At 38.8% G+C, this 20,852-nt stretch overlaps 2 protein-coding genes across 3 annotated transcripts; both read left to right on the top strand.

Annotated features, from left to right (window-relative positions):
- The first annotated feature begins 1,304 nt into the window (after window positions 1-1,304).
- On the top strand, window positions 1,305-4,815 carry LOC100485927 (toll-like receptor 2 type-2). The gene has a single exon (XM_018091005.2). The coding sequence runs from the start codon at window positions 1,325-1,327 to the stop codon at window positions 3,671-3,673; it is 2,349 nt and encodes a 782-aa protein (XP_017946494.1). The 5' UTR covers window positions 1,305-1,324; the 3' UTR covers window positions 3,674-4,815.
- A 3,661-nt stretch (window positions 4,816-8,476) lies between these two features.
- On the top strand, window positions 8,477-16,960 carry tlr2 (toll like receptor 2). 2 transcript variants are annotated; one of them, XM_002933491.5, is made up of 3 exons: window positions 8,477-8,729; window positions 9,159-9,234; window positions 14,307-16,960. In XM_002933491.5, the coding sequence occupies exon 3, from the start codon at window positions 14,323-14,325 to the stop codon at window positions 16,663-16,665; it is 2,343 nt and encodes a 780-aa protein (XP_002933537.2). In that variant the 5' UTR covers window positions 8,477-8,729; window positions 9,159-9,234; window positions 14,307-14,322; the 3' UTR covers window positions 16,666-16,960. The 2 variants fall into 2 exon arrangements, with proteins under 2 accessions (XP_002933537.2, XP_004911207.2); XM_004911150.4 differs by having other exon boundaries at window positions 8,477-8,848.
- Window positions 16,961-20,852: the final 3,892 nt, after the last annotated feature.

The following is a 20,852-nucleotide window of genomic DNA, read 5'->3' as shown; positions in this document are numbered from 1 at the left end:
TTCCAGAAGGAACCAGCACTGTACAAAGGAACTTCTTTCAGATAATCTATTGTTTCTCCTACTCAGTGTTAGTGGGGGGGGGAATCATGACTTGGCTGAGCCAGAATTGGATTTTTACTATTGAGTGATATTCCCATATCTACCACTAGATGGGACGTGAAGCATTTTAACAATACATGTGTTAAGTATCTGCTATCTTGTTACCTTCCCATTGTCCTGCCGATGGGCTGCTGGGGGGAAAAGGGAGGGGGGTGACCACTCCAACTTATGGGGCATTAGTAAGAGAGTAAGAGAGGCAAAAATAACATGCTAGAATGCTAGTAATGCACTAAAAAGTTATGTGCTTGGGTATTCTTAAGTGATAAGGATTTGAGGATTTTTATGGATGACATACTGCAGATGCCAACCCAAATCTAAATCTTGGTGGATAATGACCATGCCTGCCCCTCCCCTTCCCCAGTCCCTTCTTCCAGGTATGAACCCTATCCTCCCCATATATTTGAAAAGGATGAAGTTGATATTTTCAACCCAAATTAACTATGCAACTATAATGCAACAACCTATGTGGCGTCACTGACACAAATAACAAAATATACTATATATTTTTCCTACAGATATAGGCTATGACAATATTTTTACTTACTTCATAACTGTAATGTTACATGTAGAGATGTTTTCTTGGGTATTCTGTTTTCTAGTATGAGTTATGACCACATGCAGTGGACAGAACACACAGGCAGACAATGTGAATGTAGGCTTGGGGGGAAGTGGTTAATATCTGAAATCCTTTGAGTTGATGGTAACTAGTACACATGCTTTCTCCAAAACAATGTATAAATAGTAAACATTTAAAGGGAAAATAATGTTTTATATTATTTTTGCTTGCTAACTATAATGCACTGAATATATAGATACGTTTTACAACAAAAAAGGACTAAACAGGGCAAACCTCCCTCCAAACCTCCAAACCCAGACCAGGGCCCCAGTGAGGTTTTACCTGGCATCCCTGGAGACCAGTCAAAAACCCTTTTTGGCCACTTAGGACCAAGTGGCTCAATGCTGTTAGACAGTATCCATCAATTTAGCCCTTGGGTCTTCTTAAATTCTGTTATCTAAGAGTAAAATTAAAAATGAAGGGTTCTGTGATGCATCTTCCAATGCAGTCTGCTGAAAATAAACAACCCAGTGTGTTTCAGCTGTTAAATTGCCCAATATTAATTTGGGATGTATAACTCTCTATGTAACACCGTGTGATTTAACATTAAAATCTGAAAGAGCACCTAAACTTCTTTTGATTTTTTTCAGGTGTTTTTCAACCAGTGTGATGTATATCTACAGTATTTGTATAATCTACTTACTGGCAATTGCAGAACTTTCCAAAGGGAATACAGACTGCCCCTGTGACGCAGCACATTTCTGCCATTGTTCCTCCATGCACTGGGAGGCTATTCCATCTGGATTGCCAAGAGATGTCAGGGGATTAAACCTGTCCAGCAATGCCATACAGATTGTCACTGAGACTGACCTAAAGCCCTATGACCAACTGCAGACACTCCTGCTGCAGTATAATGCAATACACACTATAAATGACGGCTCATTCCAACCACTTGGAAACCTTGAAGAATTAGATTTATCATACAACAATTTAGTCCTTTTGTCTTCAGTTTGGTTTCGAAATCTGAACAAGTTAAAGCATTTAAATCTCCTAGGTAACCAATACATAACACTTGGGAATGATTCACTATTTGCCAGTCTTTCCTCTTTAAGTTCATTACAATTTGGAAATCAGAACTTTGACGCTATACAGAAGCAAAGCTTTGAGGGATTAGAGAGACTTAATACACTTGAAATAAACGCTGCACAGTTAACACTGTATGAAGAGGGAAGTCTTGGAAGGATGAAGCAAATTTACCATACTATTTTGAGAGTAAATCTTACTTTACTACCTGCACTGCTCAAAGACTTGGTGCATTCCGTGACCCTGCTAGAAATTACCGACACAGAATTTAGCACTCCTGCTGACATGCAAGCCTTTGAAGTTCTTGCTTACACCAGTGTGAAGCAATTCATTTTCAGGAACTGCACAATTGTTGACGTGAGTGGATACAGATTTGTTGAAATTATTCAGACTTATAGAAATATAACAGATGTTGTCATGAAAAACTGCAGACTTTTAGGAAGAGGATTAGATTGTCCAAATCTGAAAAGAACAACCTCTTCTGTTACTACAATTATTATAAATAACATTGAAGTATCATTGTATTATATCTTTTCTGACCTTAGTTCATTGCATCAAATTATACCACAGTTTACTTATGTAACTGTAACGGACTCCCCAGTTTATTTAATTCCATGTCAGTTTTCACAGTCATTCACTTCTCTTCAATACCTGGATGTTAGTGGAGGTAAACTGGATAATACTTATTTAGGAAGCTCAGTGTGTTACCATGAAGGCGGGGGTGCATGTCCCAAGTTGCAGACTTTAAATGTCAGTAGAAATCTTCTGACCTCTGTGCCAAAAGTTGCGCAATTCCTGTCTGGGCTGAATTACCTCACTAACCTGGACATCAGCCAGAATAAATTCAGTGAATTATCAACTTCTAAGTGCCAATGGCCTAAAAACCTAAAATACTTGAACATCTCAAACAATCAGATTAATATTATAACTACTTGCATTCCACCAACTTTACAGATCTTGGATGTGAGTTCAAATTATCTCACAGTTTTTGCAATTGAAATGCCAAATTTGACAGAACTTTACATATCAAACAACAGACTGAGTAAGTTACCAGAAGGCATGTATTTTACAAGTTTAGTATTATTAAGTATAAGCAGAAATGATCTAAATGGTTTTGGCCAGTCAGATTTAGAGTTGTTTTCCAACCGTACCATACTGGATGCAAGAGCCAACAATTATAAATGTTCGTGTCAATTTCTAGATTTTATTCGCTCAAATACAGCTGTATTGGTAGGTTGGCCAGATAACTACAAATGTGCTTCTCCTGCTTCAGTAAAAGATGTACAAATACAAGATGCAAACCTGCCTCCCCTGGTGTGCCATAAAACACTAATTGTAACACTGTCCTGTATTCTCTTGATAGCACTTGTAGCAGCTATTGTGGCTCTTTGCCACTTCCTTCATGTTGTATGGTATGCAAAGATGACCTGGGCCTGGCTAAAAGCCAAAAGAAAGCCCCTGAAAAACTGTGACAGAGAGATTTGTTTTGATGGGTTTGTTTCTTACAGTGAAAGAGACTCTGAATGGGTTGAGAATATGATGGTGCCAAAGCTGGAAAATGCCACCCTGGCAATGAAACTGTGCTTACATAAGCGCGACTTTGTACCCGGCAAGTGGATTATTGATAACATTATAGATGCAATGGAGAAGAGCTATAAAACTGTGTTTGTGCTCTCCGAGCACTTTGTCAGAAGTGAATGGTGTAAGTACGAGCTGGAATTCTCTCACTTCCGTCTCTTTGATGAAAATAACGACTCAGCCATTTTGATTCTTTTGGATCCCATTGAGAAAGAAACTGTCCCAAAACGATTCTGCAAGCTGAGGAAGCTCATGAACACTAAAACATACTTGGAGTGGCCTACGGACGAGGAGCAGCAAGAAGTATTCTGGGATAATTTGAAAACAGCGTTGCAACCAGCAGATTATATAAATTAATAAATAACCTCACAAAATAAAGTAAAGATTGAACCTTCATTGGCTAACCAAGAAGATAATGACAAGCAACACAGTTCCTGTTTTAAAGCATTCCAGTAATGCACACCGCCCATTCCCCTCTTTGCTTTCATTTCCCTGACTGTATCAGCCCATTAAATACTAATTGCTTGCTGAGGGTTATGGACTTACAACAATATATCATTGGTATTGTTTTTGTCTTGATAATGTTAAATATAATGACAATGATGTTTTCAAGTAACATATTTAATTTCAGAATTACAAACCAAAATATTGCTGGGAAAATAAAAACACTTGATATTTGGATTAAATATATATTTAATATATTTGGACAGTGAAGCCCGCAGAAGACTATATATAACTTCAACAGTCCTGTCTTAGCGAGTCACACTCTATTGTTATATGATTAATGCCAATTATTTAAATAATATATCATAATAATATATTATTATATTATATACAATATAAACAATACTTTGGTCCCCCCAATAATGCAAACTTTACTTTCCTTTTCATTTATCAATGTGTTTAGCTGTATGTCAGTCCCAGCAAAGTTCCAATAGCAATGCATTCAGGGTCTCAAGAGCTGCCCATGTGCTGTTTTGGTGGGTCATATTTGGGCAGGGGTTCCACAGTGAAGTTGAAGCTCAGTGCCCTTTTATTGGAGAGCTGTTGCTCTGGGTTGCAGGGGTCTTCATCCAGTGGACCCAGATCACATGTGGGCTAATGCATGGATCCCCTATATATAGACACGTTTACCAATATTGGATTCATTGCATGTGTGCTTTCCTAAAATCTATGTCTTTTGGGAGTAAACTTATTTGTGGCTTCATCCCACATACAATGTTGCAATATGTTGATTTTGTAATGACAGAAATGATAGATAATATGGGGTGCCTCTATCTTGGGGTTCCTACATGCCAAATACTTAGGAATTCATATTTGGGGTGTTTTATCCAGGTATCTAATGATATATGGGAGATGAGATGCTGAAAACTGGAAGGAATTTTCAGGTATTTCATCAAAACGGCAAATTTTGGGAAAGCTTTGTGGTTTAGTAGACATGTGTACCTATTTCAGATTTGGAGGTATGTGTCATTTCCAAAAATATATGGCCTTTTTAAGGTGTGTGTACTTTTTGGAGCTTCACCCCATATAAAATGCTGTAAAAGTTTCAATTTTGCAGTAGCTGAAATGATAAAAATGATAGTGCTTTTGGGGTATCTTGCTTGGGCCCCTTCATGCCAAATTCGCAGGTAAACCATACACAATGGGTATCAAACAGTTCAGTGGAGCCTTAGCATTCACATTTAGGGTATCTAATGATATGTTGGAGATAAGATGCTGCAAATTGGAAGGTTTGAGGTGATTTTTGGAACTTAAAATTGCCAACTTTAGGCAAGCTTTGTGTCTTGGTACTTTGCAGTATAAAGACTCATTTTAGATTCAGGTGCATGTGTACTTTACAAAAATACATGGCTTTTTGGGGTGAACTTAATTTTTTGTGGCTTTACCCCACATACAATACTGCAAATGTGTTGATTTTGCCTTAGCTGAGACACCCTAAATATAAATGCTAGTACAATATGTATAGTGAAATGTACTCTGATCGTTCTGTGCCACACCCCTCACACCCCAAAAAAAAGAAAAATGCCACAATTCAATTGTCTTCTACTAACAAAACCTTGACATAAAAAATAAAAAAAAATACACAAAAGTATATTGTACCTTATAATATAAGAAACGCAGTGCATTTAACAGTGCATATTACATACAGTGCCATCTTATTATTATTATTTTTAACAGCAAACAAAACAAAGTATAGCTGCTAACTATAGTAGGCAACCAAAAAGTACACTAATATAAGCATTGTGCATATAGCATTGTGCTTATAATATGGAACATGTAGATAAACCTATGCATTGTTCCAGTTTCAATATCATTCATGTGACATACATGGCAATGACTAATATGTTCCTTAGGAACTGCACTAAAACTGTTTTAGCATTTGGACACTATCTACAAATTATATTTCTGACTGTATTCAGCTGTTTGTAAGGGACACTGGAAAGCTCTTTGAGAATGAAAACCTCTAGTTCTTTGAGGAGTTGTCTGTATGCCACAGCAATGCCAGCTTTTAAAACCACAGCATTCCGTTTTGTTAAGAACGGGTAGAAAAAGTATTTACACTTCTGTGCTGATTTCTCAATATTTGTTTTTTTTCTGTGAATTTTCAACAACCATGTGGTTGGGAGTTGGCCTCTTCCCCTCTGTGAGCTTTGCCTTGTGACCAGTGTTCCTCTTTCCTAATAGAATTATTTTTTACCATTATTCCTCATGCGATAATTCTGCAGATGTTATTACAAGTCAATCACTGGGATGTAGACCTTTTGTGGTCACACTTTCAGTCCAATGAAGGTTTAAGATTCTTAGATCTAGCAAAATGGGACCAAGTGAAATGTTTTTAACATTATTTTGGAACTAAACTAAATATCCAACTTAATTTCATGTTTTCAGTGTGCTACTGTATGCAGAATGGTTTTACAGAGGCACATACATTTTGCCCTAAGTATCATTTACAACAGGTTATGGACATACCTGCAATGTGGACACCAGCTAACTGACCTCTTTAAACATCAGTTTGATCTGTATTTTTTTATAGAGTGGATTCTGGTAAAGTAGCATTATAAAATTACCACTGCAATGTATATGAATATGAAGGACATGCAGCAAGGGCAGACATACAGGTAAGACCACACCAATGCATTAACACCAGCCATGGCAGAAAGTCTACTTTAGCAAAGTATTTACTACAGATATGCCAGTTAGACCACCGTGGATTAAGACCAGACACCTCAATAAGTGAAAGACATTAATCCCCAAACTGGCAGAGCCTGAATTAAAGCTAGGCAGGATAGGTACATTCTTAGGGTGCAGTTGCAGGGGGGCACAGTTAATGACTGATGGACCTCCCAGCAGGGAGGCATGAAGTAAGTTAGTAACTTGGGTGCAGGGAATGACTATGCAGCAAGTGAGTAACAGTCTGGGGTAGAGCCACCGACTGATGATCTATGGCCCTGTTAGGGAAGGAGGGAGGTGCTTGCATGGTGTAAAGTCTTGGGTGTTAATTCTACCTGGCTTCAAAAATGATGCTTCTTGAGACTCAATAAGCACTTGCACCCTTGCTGCACTTGAACCTGTGCAACTTGCAGAGGACACAGAGTAGCCATATCTGTATCCCCTGGTATATGGCATCTGAAATATACACATATATATAAGTTATTCTTCCATTTGTGGTTTTGTTATTGTTTCTGAGAAGGATGCATATATTTTCTGGTCATGTAACTATCTCCCTCAACCATACTCAGATAATATGCATCAGCCAACTGTCATTTTGGTTCTGACCAGTTTGCCACCTGAGGCAGAACTGGATAGGTAGATTTATTTGAATATACAGACACAGGTGCATTATAAATCGGATAGTTTATTGAAAAAAAAAACCCCCCAAAAAAACAATACTGTATATAAAAGTCCTCCAATGCCAGAACCAGCAACAACAATACTTTTACACTATAGCAAGGGCAGACACGAGGAGTAACAAAAGGGTCAGAGCATACATTTTTTAGCTGTATCTATGGGCCAGGCACCTGATTGAATCCCTTCATCTGGTTATGTTCCAGCTCAGTACTGCCAGCTTTGCCTTCCCTCTCCTAAGCACACTGTATGTAGGCTTGCCTTCTACATATGTCAAGGGAGCTCTTGCTCTGATGGGCAAGCCCACTTAATTTTCAACACCTGGAATCACTGAAATATCATGTGTCCCATTAAAAATGTTTGTAAAAGTGGTCATACATATACATATATTGATGATTTTATGGTTTCTTTTACCACAATCTGTATGTGTATGATGGGCGCGTGATCTGGACAGACATTATTGTGCCATGGATATTTGTCATTTCTGGGATCAGGGATCAGATAGGTTTGAGATTTTTGGTTTGTATCCCTTTATTAGAGTGACATTATCACTCTAATGATGCCTTCTGTATACATTTCACCATGTACATGTATTAAATCCACAATGTTGCACATCCATTGTGCTGTCAATATACTGTACCAATTCATTTTAAAGGAACAGGAACACCAAAAAAATGAAAGTGTTTTAAAGTAATTACAATACATTGTACTGTTGCCCTACACTGGTAAAACTGTTGTATTTGCTTCAGTAACACTACTATAGTTTATATAAATAAGCTGCTCTGTAACCATGGCGGCAGCCATTCAAGCTGGAAAAAGTAAAAAAAGCCACAGGTTATGTAGTGAGATAAATGGTAAGCTCTGTTAAATACAATGGTGTTTTACAGAACTTATGCACTATGTAACCTGTGCCATTTAGCCCTATTTTAATTTAAATAGATACCCCCATGGCTACACAGCCACTTTGTTTATATAAACTATAGTAGTGGTTCTGAAGCAAACACACAACTTTTACCAGAGCAAGACAACAGTAAATTATATTTTAATTACCTTTACAATTTAATTTTTTGGTGTTACTGTTCCTTAAAAAAAACCAGGAACCAGAAATGCGACTTGTTGCACTGATTGTAAATTGATTGCTGCTGCACTGATTACAGTAATGCAACTGTCAGTGGGAAGTCACAAGCAACAACATCTGGGGGCTGCAGGTGGGACGACCCAAACAAGATCCCTTGTGTTACATTCAGACCTGCCTGACTGACTGGGCAAGTGTCTGCTTCCTGCCCTCAACCATCTGTTGTTGCACACACTCAGGCTGAAGCTGGAGAATCAGTCAGGGATTTCCCCTGCTCCATAGCTATACAGAATAGAAAAGTATCTCCTCCCACAGAGGATTGCGTGAGCTGCTCAGCCCTGTCACTTGATCTCTTAGTGTTCGACAAAACTTAGCAGGAGTGGGCCAGACTCACAGAACCGAGCTAGGGGAGTCACGCTCTGCTTAGAAATCACCTTCCGGAATCCAGCACCCAGCAAGGATCTCGGCCCCCTCACAAGCTGAATGCAGGTTTGTATGAACCGAGGAAAAACATTCCGTCTCTCCATAGAGCTATGGGCTGCAGAATTCACTCTGAAACTGCCAGAAACTGCTCCATTGCTCACAGAAAAAGGCTGCCATAGCAGCAGGTAAATAGTACAGTCTCTGATAATCATCTCCATCTCTTTCTCTTTTTGCTCCTCTCTCTTTATCTAAAGCTATCATCTATCATCTATCTATCTATCGTCTGTCTACCATCTATCATATCTATCTATCTATCATATCTACCATATCTATCTATCTATCTATCTATCTATCTATCTATCTATCTATCATCTATCTATCTATCTATCTAGCTATCTATTGTCAATCTATTATCTATCTATTTATCATATGTGTATCTTTCTATCAATCTAACTAAATAAATAAATATTGATCACTGTTTTCTCTTAACAATAGAACAGTTGGCTTGTAGTGCTAATCCCTGGAACTTTTGTGAAAGTGCACATACTCGCCTGCAATTCCAGTTATACAGGTAGGCTTATAATACATGTATTGTGCATAAATCTTTAAAGTAGGAAGTAGAATATTCAATACAATCTCAGAATTTCAATCCTTTCTGCATTTTGTGGTACTAAGAGTAGAATGTAAGATACAGTGAGCATCAGACCCATCAGAAAGCACCAAAAGGGGGTTATACCTTATAACTGAGGCTCCCAGGACTGTATTTCTCATCTCCAGGACTTTATCTGCAGTTCATTCCGTACTGAAGGGCAGATTTATAGAGGTGCATAGCATTTATAGCCGAGGCAGATCTTATTTGGGTATGCCAAGATTTCACACACATTACACAATGTAGAGGCTTTATACACTTACCTATTAAATGGAGAGTAAGGGAGATTATTGGTGAGATTTAATTTCAGAAGAATGTAATTACTTCAATCAACAACCTTTTGTTTTCATTGTAGTAATAGTTAACCAGCTGAGGTACCCGGTGTTGCCTGAGAAATAGGATGTTACTCATCTTTAAATGCTCCTTTTATCCCTAATCTATATGGTTCTTTTGCTTTGTTGCTTTCCAAGTCTCACCCCCTCAACAGCCTTCTCCGAATATTTTGCACTGAAGGAGATGTTGTCTGCAAGTTTGGATATATAGCTCTCAGTTATAAGGCTGCGATTTGGGGATAAATATAAGGCAGACTGAAGCTTAGCCCCCCCCATCTACATGTTTTGTGCTTTGCCAGAATGCGCTGAGTAGTATATCTCATTGGTCAGATGGGCTGGCCTATTACTTTGGGCTAAACAGATGTCAAACGTTGGAAACAGCTAGCTATGTTTAGTAGCATTTGGCTTAATGTATGGAATACCAAAATTTGATTGGCCAGACAGATTGACAGAGAGGGAACCAAAATGTAGCTGGAGAGGAAGGTTCGAAAAAAGATTTATTTAATTTTTATTTATATTTTGCCAATATTAATGATTTATGTTACCATTAAATAAATGCAGACAGGTTCCGGAGATATGCAGGGCCATTGCTTGTGAGGCCCAATTTGTTTTGCACATAAAGTAGTTGTCCAGGTGGATGAGAGGATGGTCCTTGAAACATTAGGTGATACTATACCCAAATGCATGTTTAATCCTCTGCGTGGAGCAGAGTGCAGCTTTCCCAAGGATCCTAGGGAACAATAACTTGCCCTTTATGTGTTTGGTTCATAATAAGATAACAAATGCTGTATATAGAACACAACTGTACCAGTCACCCTTATAGTTCTAGGGTGTATCCACGGCAGTAAATCAGCACACAACAACAACAACAAGATTTCATTTTTAAGCCTCAAACAAATTCTAGCTCCACAGTCTGAGAATCTCTGTAGAATTGTCTTAAATGCAGCACAGAAACAGGAAGGGGCATCATCCAGTTTAGAACACAATTAAGTGAAAAGGGAAATGGTGCATAAAGCAGACTTAAGTGGTAGGAATTATTGTGGAAATGCAAACTCTGTGGGTCTAATGTTAAAGCCACAACATAGTCATCTTTGCAGAATATAAAAAGGAAAATAGAATAACCAAATGGCAAGCCAGTAAGACAAATGTAGGCAACTGTTTAATGCTTACATTATTCTGCTATAGCACATACAGTATGGTAGAGAGGAACCATCTGACATTCTCTTTCTCTATATACTCTATATGTATTTACATTATATATGTATACTGTATATATGTATGATCATTTATACAGCCTTCCTTGTCTACAAAGTGCAGCAATGTACAATTTTACAGTATATACTAGTACAGACAAGGAAACAAACATTACAATATATAAAAATATATGGCATTTCAATAGGAAAAGGGATGTCCCTGCCCCATAGAGGTTACAGTCTAAGTAAGTGGGTAACTTAGGCACAAACTGAAATGTTTTTGCTTCTATCCACAATTGTTAAGGGACTAATGCCCTTAAATGCCTTGTTGTTTAAACCATTGGCTAATTGGCCTATTGCTGACTCTATGCTCTTACACAAGCTGCCCTAGCTGGACTATGTCCCCCTTTTATATTTGAATTTATAGTAAGATTTATAAATGACACCTGGTTGTGACTGTACAGTCTGAATTCTGACATGGTATACTTTATTATGTGATATTGCATAATTGCAGTGTTAAATGTATAAAGATGTGTGCTCAACGGCTAATGTTTTTGTGGCTCACACCAGACAAACTTGTTCTCAGGAAGCAGTAATAACACTTTATTGTTGAGTAGTTTACAGTTATTACTCTAAATATTCCTTATTTCAAGAGATTGTGGGAGGGCTCAAAACTTAAGCTGCAAGGATGAGCTACTGTCATTTTTTGGACACGAGCAGCCTCACAAACGCTTGATATAGGGATATTTAGAGAAATAACAGTACATTACTAGAGTTTGCCTTACACAAACATGTCTGCAGAACAAGCAATAGTTTTATTGGCACTCAAAGGGGACCTGTCACCCTAAGAAATAATTCCAAATCTTTTTCTATCGCAAAATAAACTTTACTTATACTATATAAAGAATTTAAATGTTGCTTGCTTCAGCCTTGCAATGGGGGACCTAGTGCCCATGCAAAGTGTATTATAGATGGTGGGGAGAGAGGAGGAACATTAGGAATACAGTGATATTTAGAAAGTGCAGAATGGAAAGTGAAAGTACTTTTTTATTTTTTGGTGTTACTGTTCCTTTAAGCATAGAGTCCCCTGCATTGTTAGTCCCTAGTACACGAACACTGAGTGCTTTCATGATCGCTGTAGTTCTGCGCACACACATCTGAAGCTTGGGTGCCATCAGCCAGGAATAAAATATTTTTATATTAAACTTAAGTGATGCACATGCAGATACTCATATATAATAAGAACATGAGAAAAAACAGTTTGCAACTTTAGTTTCCTTTTACAGCTATATAGGAACATATTTACATAGGGTTGAAAAAAGAGTCCATCAAGTCCAACCTTTCCAAGTAAACCCAGCACCCACAAACCTATACTGACCTATCTATTCACTCACATACATAAACCTATACTGACCTATCTATCCACTCACATACAGACCCATACTGACCTATCTATCCACTCACATACAGACCCATACTGACCTATCTATCCACTCACATACAGACCCATACTGACCTATCTATACACTCACATACAGACCCACACTGACCTATCTATCCACTCACATACAGACCCATACTGACCTATCCATACACTCACATACAGACCCATACTGACCTATCCATACACTCACATACAGACCCATACTGACCTATCCATACACTCACATACAGACCCATACTGACCTATCCATACACTCACATACAGACCCATACTGACCTATCTATACACTCACATACAGACCCATACTGACCTATCCATACACTCACATACAGACCCATACTGACCTATCTATCCACTCACATACAGACCCATACTGACCTATCTATCCACTCACATACAGACACATACTGACCTATCTATCCACTCACATACAGACCCATACTGACCTATCTATCCACTCACATACAGACCCATACTGACGTATCTACACACTCACATACAGACCCACACTGACCTATCTATACACTCACATACAGACCGACACTGACCTATCTATACACTCACATACAGACCCATACTGACCTATCTATCCACTCACATACAGACCCATACTGACCTATCTATCCACTCACATACAGACCCATACTGACCTATCTATACACTCACATACAGACCCATACTGACCTATCTATCTACTCACATACAGACCCATACTGACCTATCTATCCACTCACATACAAACCTATACTGACCTATCTATCCACTCACATACAGACCCATACTGACCTATCTATCCACTCACATACAGACCCATACTGACCTATCTATCCACTCACATACAGACCCATACTGACCTATCTATCCACTCACATACAGACCCATACTGACCTATCTATCCACTCACATACAGACCCATACTGACCTATCTATACACTCACATACAGACCCATACTGACCTATCTATCCACTCACATACAAACCTATACTGACCTATCTATCCACTCACATACAGACCCATACTGACCTATCTATCCACTCACATATAGACCCATACTGACCTATCTATCCACTCACATACAGACCCATACTGACCTATCTATCCACTCACATACAGACCCATACCGACCTATCTATACACTCACATACAGACCCATACTGACCTATCTATCCACTCACATACAGACCCACACTGACATATCTATACACTCACATACAGACCCATACTGACCTATCTATCCACTCACATACAGACCCATACTGACCTATCTATCCACTCACATACATAAACCATATATACCGACATCTGTAGATTTTAGTATCACCATAGCCTTGGATACTATGCCTGTTCAAGAACTATTACCTATTATTAGGGAAACTCAAAGCCACTGAGTGGTGCTAAATCACTTACTTTCAGGGTCGGAGCCCCAGCGGCCCAGACCCGACCCCTACCTGCGCTCCCCCGGCGCGTTAAATTTACGCGCTCGGGGAAGGACACCGGCTGGGGGGGCCCTGCCAGGGGGGTAAGGGGGGGGCGGTGCAGAGTTGTCCAACCAGCGTGGATTGGCTGAATTGTCAGAAAGGAGGGGCTTCCGGGTAGTGAGGAGTCGCTGAGGAAACGGGGCAGCTGCGCATGCGCGCCCAGTTCATTGCTGCATTAAACGCTAACTTTGTTGTGTGCAAGGGTCTGTCATGCAGTTTTATGTGGAATTATTTGAATAATATCTTATTTTTTTCTCACCAGCGGGGGGGTAAGGGAGGCTCAGCGGGGGGGGGGGGGGGGGGTAAGGGGGAGGCTCAGCAGGGGCCCCTGTGTGGGGTTAAGGGTGCGGTGGACATGGCCGGCTGGGGGCACCTGCAGGGCCCCTGGGGTGGTAGCCCCGGTGGGCCCTGCACCCCCCAGTCTGACCCTGCTTACTTTCTACCCTGGGTTTGAGCTTTTCTTCTTCAAAAAATGCATTTCATTCTCCTTTAAGCCATGTTATTTGTTTAAAGAAATCAGAAATCTATTATTTTTTTATTTTTTAGGGGTCCTGTGTGCAAAATGATGCAATCTATATCCCTGAGCTGCCTTATCCTCTCCCTGGTTGTTACAGTACTTTCCAAAGGGAATACAGACTGCCCCTGTGACGCAGCAAATTTCTGCCATTGTTCCTCCATGCACTGGGAGGCTATTCCATCTGGATTGCCAAGAGATGTCAGGGGATTAAACCTGTCCAGCAATGCCATACAGATTGTCACTGAGACTGACCTGCAACCCTATGACCAACTGCAGACACTCCTGCTGCAGTATAATGCAATACACACTATAAATGACGGCTCATTCCAACCACTTGGAAACCTTGAAGAATTAGATTTATCATACAACAATTTAAGTCACTTATCATCCGCTTGGTTTAGAAATTTGTACAACTTAAAGCACTTAAATCTCCTAGGTAACCAATACTTAACACTTGGAAATAATTCACTATTTGCCAGTCTTTCCTCCTTAAGATCATTACAGTTCGGAAATCAGGATTTTTCTGCTATTCAGAAGCTTCATTTTGAGAGTTTAGAGAGACTTAATATACTTGAAATAAAGGCGGCACAACTTGGACTGTATGAAGAGGGGAGCCTTGCAGCAATAAAGCAAATAAACCATGCTGTTTTGACAGTGAATATTCAGAACCTACGTGCGCTGCTAAATGACTTTATACATTCTGTGACCCTGCTAGAAATGAAAGACATGCAGTTTGGCGATGCTGCTGATGTGAAAGCTATGGTGATACTCAATGATACCAGTATTAAGTACTTGGTCTTCAGGAACTGTATTATAACAGACCAAAGTGCATCAAGATTACTTGAAATTTTTCAGACTTACAGAAACATAACAGATTTTATATTGGATGATAGCACACTTTATGGAACAGGGACAGCATCCCCAGTAATTGGAGATGACCCCTTTTCTGTTACTACAGCCATTATAAATAAATTGCACATACCCAAGTTTTTCTTGTTTTCTGACCTGCAAGGAATATATAAACTTGCTTCTAATTTTAAAAATATTGCTTGTATAGACAGCAAAGTTTTCTTAATGCCATGTGCTTTTTCACGGTCTTTTTCTTCTCTTCAGTACCTGGACCTCAGTGGAAATCTCCTTTCGGATAACCTGTTGGCAAGCTCGGCATGTGCCTTTGAAGGCGGGGGTGCATGGCCCATATTGCAGACTTTAAATGTCAGTAGAAATCTTCTGACCTCTTTGCGGAGACTTGCACAAATAACGTCTGGCCTGAAATACCTCACTAACCTGGATGTCAGTCAAAATAATTTTGGTGAATTATCAACTTCTACTTGCCAATGGCCTAAAAGCCTTAAATACCTGAACATCTCAAGCAGTCAGATGAGTAATATAACTTGCATTCCTCCAACTTTACAGATCTTGGATGTGAGTTCAAATTATCTCACAGTATTTACAATTAAAATGCCAAATTTGACAGAACTTTACATATCCAACAACAGACTGAGTAAGTTACCAGAAGGCATGTATTTTCCAAGGTTATTTATGTTAAGTATAGATAGAAACAAACTAAATGACTTCTACCAGTCAGATTTGGATCTGTTTCCCCAACTCACTACACTGGATGGAAGAGACAACAATTATTTATGTTCTTGCCAATTTTTAAGCTTTATGCATTCCCATACAATTGCTTTGGTAGGTTGGCCCGATGACTACATATGTGATTCTCCTTCTTCAGTAAGAGGCAAACGGATACAAGATGCAAACCTGCCTCCCCTGGTGTGCCATAAAACACTAATTGTAACACTGTCCTGTATTCTCTTGATAGCACTTGTAGCAGCTATTGCAGCTCTTTGCCACTTCCTTCATGTTGTATGGTATGCAAAGATGACCTGGGCCTGGCTAAAAGCCAAAAGAAAGCCCCTGAAAAACTGTGACAGAGAGATTTGTTATAATGGGTTTGTTTCTTACAGTGAAAGAGACTCTGAATGGGTTGAGAATATGATGGTGCCAAAGCTGGAAAATGCTGTCCCGCCAATGAAACTGTGCTTGCATAAGCGCGACTTTGTACCCGGCAAGTGGATTATTGATAACATTATAGATGCAATGGAGAAGAGCTATAAAACCGTGTTTGTGCTCTCCGAGCACTTTGTCAGAAGTGAATGGTGCAAGTACGAGCTGGAATTCTCTCACTTCCGTCTCTTTGATGAAAATAACGACACCGCCATTTTGATTCTTTTGGAGCCCATTGAGAACGAAACTGTCCCAAAACGATTCTGCAAGCTGAGGAAGCTCATGAACACTAAAACATACTTGGAGTGGCCTACGGACGAGGAGCAGCAAGAAGTATTCTGGGATAATTTGAAAACAGCGTTGCAGTCAGAATACTAAACTCATTTTTGGGTCAAATATAAACATTTCTGTTACTACATGGTAAAGTTCTCCATTAAAAAAAATATAATTCTCAGCAATTTTCCAATCCAATCAATTTTAGAGCTGTTTGCAAATGTGAGGAGTTGCGGACCTAGACATGATCAGCCTTTGATCTGGAACCTTATGAGTCTGGGGTTCCATTCCCTGTGAAAACTGCTTGTGGCCCTGGACATGTCACTAAGGGGGCCATTTACTAATGCTCAGATTTTGTTTCCCTGATTCGGATTTTTTAGCACTAAAAGTTGCAGAAAAATGGTTGCAAATTTTTCAACATTTACTGTGTGACAAAATGGCTAAAAATCTGAATCCAACAATTCGCCAGCTAAAACCTGCCAAGATCACGTAGAAGTCAATGGCAGATGTCCCTTCCCTGGAGGATCCTCCTATGGAACTTTAGAGGTTTCATTTTTTTGTGCGACAGTCCGAAAAAGTAGAGGTTTCAGGTCAACTTTTTTGTGACTTTTTCAGTTCAGATTTTTTAGTAAATGTTAGATATTCGTGGAAATGACTTTATTCTAAATTTTAAAAATAAAAGAATGAGAAATGTTTTTTAGTAAATCTGCCCCTAAGTCTCCTGGAGTCCCAACATACTTAGTGCACCTATGGCTGTCTCGCTTGCTATAAATCTGCTTTGAGTCCAATGGGAGAAGAGCACTACAGTATATAAATTGTTCCTTTTCCCCCTTATTTGTATTTGCTATTAAAAGTAGTATTTGTTGGCCTGCTTTTAGTCTCTGCACTGCTGGTTTTGGCTCAAAACTGCAACAATGTAGCAGAAGCCAGCTGGGGAGAAGGCTTGTCTTGGCTGGAGAAGAACTGGTTTCTGCTATGTTTGGTCAGCAGCGCAGAAAGATTTAACTAATGTTTTGTAATATACATTGGACAATTGCTTAGAATTACATTTAGGGGGGTGTTTCCCTTTAAAATGAAAGTATTCTCAAACTTTCTTGCAGTGTCTTAGTCATTTTTTACATAAATATTTTATTGTAAATTAATTTTTTATGTTTTGTACAATGAAATACTGATTTTTTTTTAAAAGAAACACAAATTTGCCTTTGAGATGATTATATTTGCAAACCTTTTGTAAACAGCAGCACTTTTATTTCATTTAGTAGATTAGATTGTTGTATCAAAGTAAATAAATGTTATCTTTTTAGAAAATTGGAGGTACTGTTGGATGCTTGTTTCAGTGCAAACCAAAAGCATAGAATTAGGTAAGGTGTCCCAAATCCTTGGGTCTGTACACAAAAAAGTGGCTCCATGCTGTTTATGATGGCTCTTTATATTGTTGGGGTTTGAGTCTCTTTAGGAGTCCAACATTTGACACTTAAACAAATGCATAACAAATCCAAGACTCTGAATATGTATTCACTCTCAAATATATCCCTAAAGGGCGCCTTTCAATGCCAATAGTTTAAAAAACCATTGGTTTATATGAATGTTTTATGTGAAAGGTTATCAATTTGTGATACAATCCCTACTCTAGGGTTTCCTGATGCAGGGGGCAGTGAGACCAAGCTAGAGATGCACAAGACTGGAACATGGGATACATATTCGCTGTTATTTTGACATTATTGGAAATGTAGCTATATTACCTAGTGATTTACCAAATCCATCATTTTCTACACAAATTTTGTATCCAAATACTGAGTAGTCTAAGTTGCACATATATATTTATGCCCCATTAACAGTAGATCATCATTATCTGGCAAAAAATGTGCCACCTACAGTTGCGTAGGGTTTTAAAAATATTGGGATTCGGGCAAATTTTGATGTTCGTTTTACTTTATTTTCATTTCCATTATAGTTTTCATTTTTTCAATTTAACATTTTAAATCTGTGTTCATGTTTAAATAAAAGAAAATTGAGGAAGAAGAACAAGGAAATAGAGAAAAAAGGAAAGAAGAAAGTAAGGCAGCTACATACTGTATGAAACTTGCTTAGTTTGGTCCTGTGTTAGTGTGTATATATATATATATATATATACAGGACCATATGACTATTTATTTACTAATCCAATTCTATAGATGGGCAGGTATTGTTGTTTTTATAGGGTAGATTTGTTTGAATTTCATCCAACATAATTTTAGAAGTTAAAGTCCATGTTTTTTCCAAGCCACTATTATGCAATAGTCCATGTCACAGCAGAAAAAAAATGTGTCTGCAATGAGAAAATCTGTGTTTGTTTACTTTTACTTAGTTGGGTCCCAGTAGGAATTTTACTGTGATTAAATTATTTTTCTTGCTGTGGAGAAAAAAAATCTGTGTCCATTCCTGGAAAATGTAATTCACTGAAATGGAATACATCTATAAGCTTATTTTCATTAGGGGGGAAGGACCAAATCTAGGGCTTGAAACCCAAGAGGTCATAAAATCTATGCAATTTACTGTGTCACAAGAAAAAATATATATTTATTCAATTTGTAGACAACAGTTTCTAATGGGGGGTAATTAGCTGTGGCATTGAAACTGTGTATGTGCATGAAAAAAGGATGAACAAATACCGATTTTAGGGAGACTCTGGGCATAGTAATGAAGGATTGAGAAAAGCTAAAATATTTATGGGTTCATGGGAAGTAGAATTAGAGCCCAGTCCATCCTGGCCCTGAATGTAATACAGTGTTGTTCTATGGCTAAGCAACAAACCTAAGTGCAAAGGACTGGGTCCATTTGACTCTCCGCAAGAGGATTCCAGCAATAATCACTAATCAGCAACATTCGCACAATATAAATTGCCAGGGCACACTGGTAGGATTGCCACCTGGCTGGTATTTTACCAGCCTGCCCAGTAAAAATGTTGCTTGATGTTATTAATAGGGAAAAAGCAAAAATACTATAAGGCTGGTATTTTTTGAGAAAAGGTGGCAATCCTACACATTAGGGACCTGGGAACTAGGAAAATACAGATTTTGTTTAATGGTGTGACATGAAAACGGAAACGCTGGATGAAACTCCGTATGAGACATATTAGGCTATTGATGAGATTTTTTGTTTTCCCTGTCACACCTCTATGCTGAGATGTCAGGACATGTTGGTTCTTTGTGAGCTAATAATAAACAAGCTGGCTAGGGGCAGGTTTCTGGAGCTGTGAAAGATTGATGAGCCTTAGGGCTGCCCCCCCAAAGAAATCGTACTCAATGTACTCAAATGTACTCCGGTGGCACTTACAGGTGGCTGCATGTCTTCCTACTCTTTTACTCTGCTTGAGTGCGCTCTTCTGCACTCTTTGCTTCCCAGGCATCCCCAGCAGCACAGCTTACTCACATAGTTTCTATTACTCTCATAGAAATTACTGAAACCGCACAACCCTCTAATTACAGGTGAGACCAAATCAGCCCAAACACCTGAAAAGCACTCAGACTTCTGCTCTGACTCATAGAGCATTCTGGGAAAGGTGCACCTTCCCTCTATGGTTCTTATGGTTACTGTGAAACTGCTGCTGTCTATCCCCCTGCTTTGTACCTCAATGAATGTACAGGGATCTATTATGCAGAATGCTTGTTTTGCAGATTAGGAATCTTTCTGTAATTTGGATCACCATACTTTAATAAACCCAACAGAATTGATTCATGCAGCTTAACTTGAATTAACTACAAGGTATTGTTTATTATTACAGAGAAAAAGGAGTTTAAAAGATTAGAATTATTTGCTCAAAACAGATTCTATGGGAAATGGGCTTTACTGTAATTTGGAGCTTTCTGAATAATGTATTTCTGGATTATCCTTGCAAAGGGGAAGAAGCACTCCAGTGTGTCGGCAATGCCTTTAAATCATTTATTTGCAGAAATGAACAGACAGCACAAGCTTTCAGGGGTGACCCCTTCTTCAGGTACAATACACACAAGTGAACAATTTACTCACTAAATACCTTAACAGACCATGTGACACTACCATGTGACCCATTAACCCCATCTCAGCTGCAATGCTGTCAGTCCCAAGCAGCCATTCAATTATGTGAATCATCAATCCCCTTCATAGGAGTCCTTTACACTTCATAATCTGTAAAACATATAACCATAAATACAAAGTATCACATTTAAAAACCAATTATATAAAGTATCCTACAATAAACAGTTACAAAGTCTATAAAAATCATTTCAAGTTGAAGCTTTCGTTTAAACCTTGAGGGGAAAGAGAATCCAGTT

Source organism: Xenopus tropicalis, chromosome 1 (genome assembly GCF_000004195.4).
Source record: "Xenopus tropicalis strain Nigerian chromosome 1, UCB_Xtro_10.0, whole genome shotgun sequence".
NCBI lineage: Eukaryota > Metazoa > Chordata > Amphibia > Anura > Pipidae > Xenopus > Xenopus tropicalis.
This window is presented reverse-complemented; position numbering and strand designations above follow the sequence as displayed.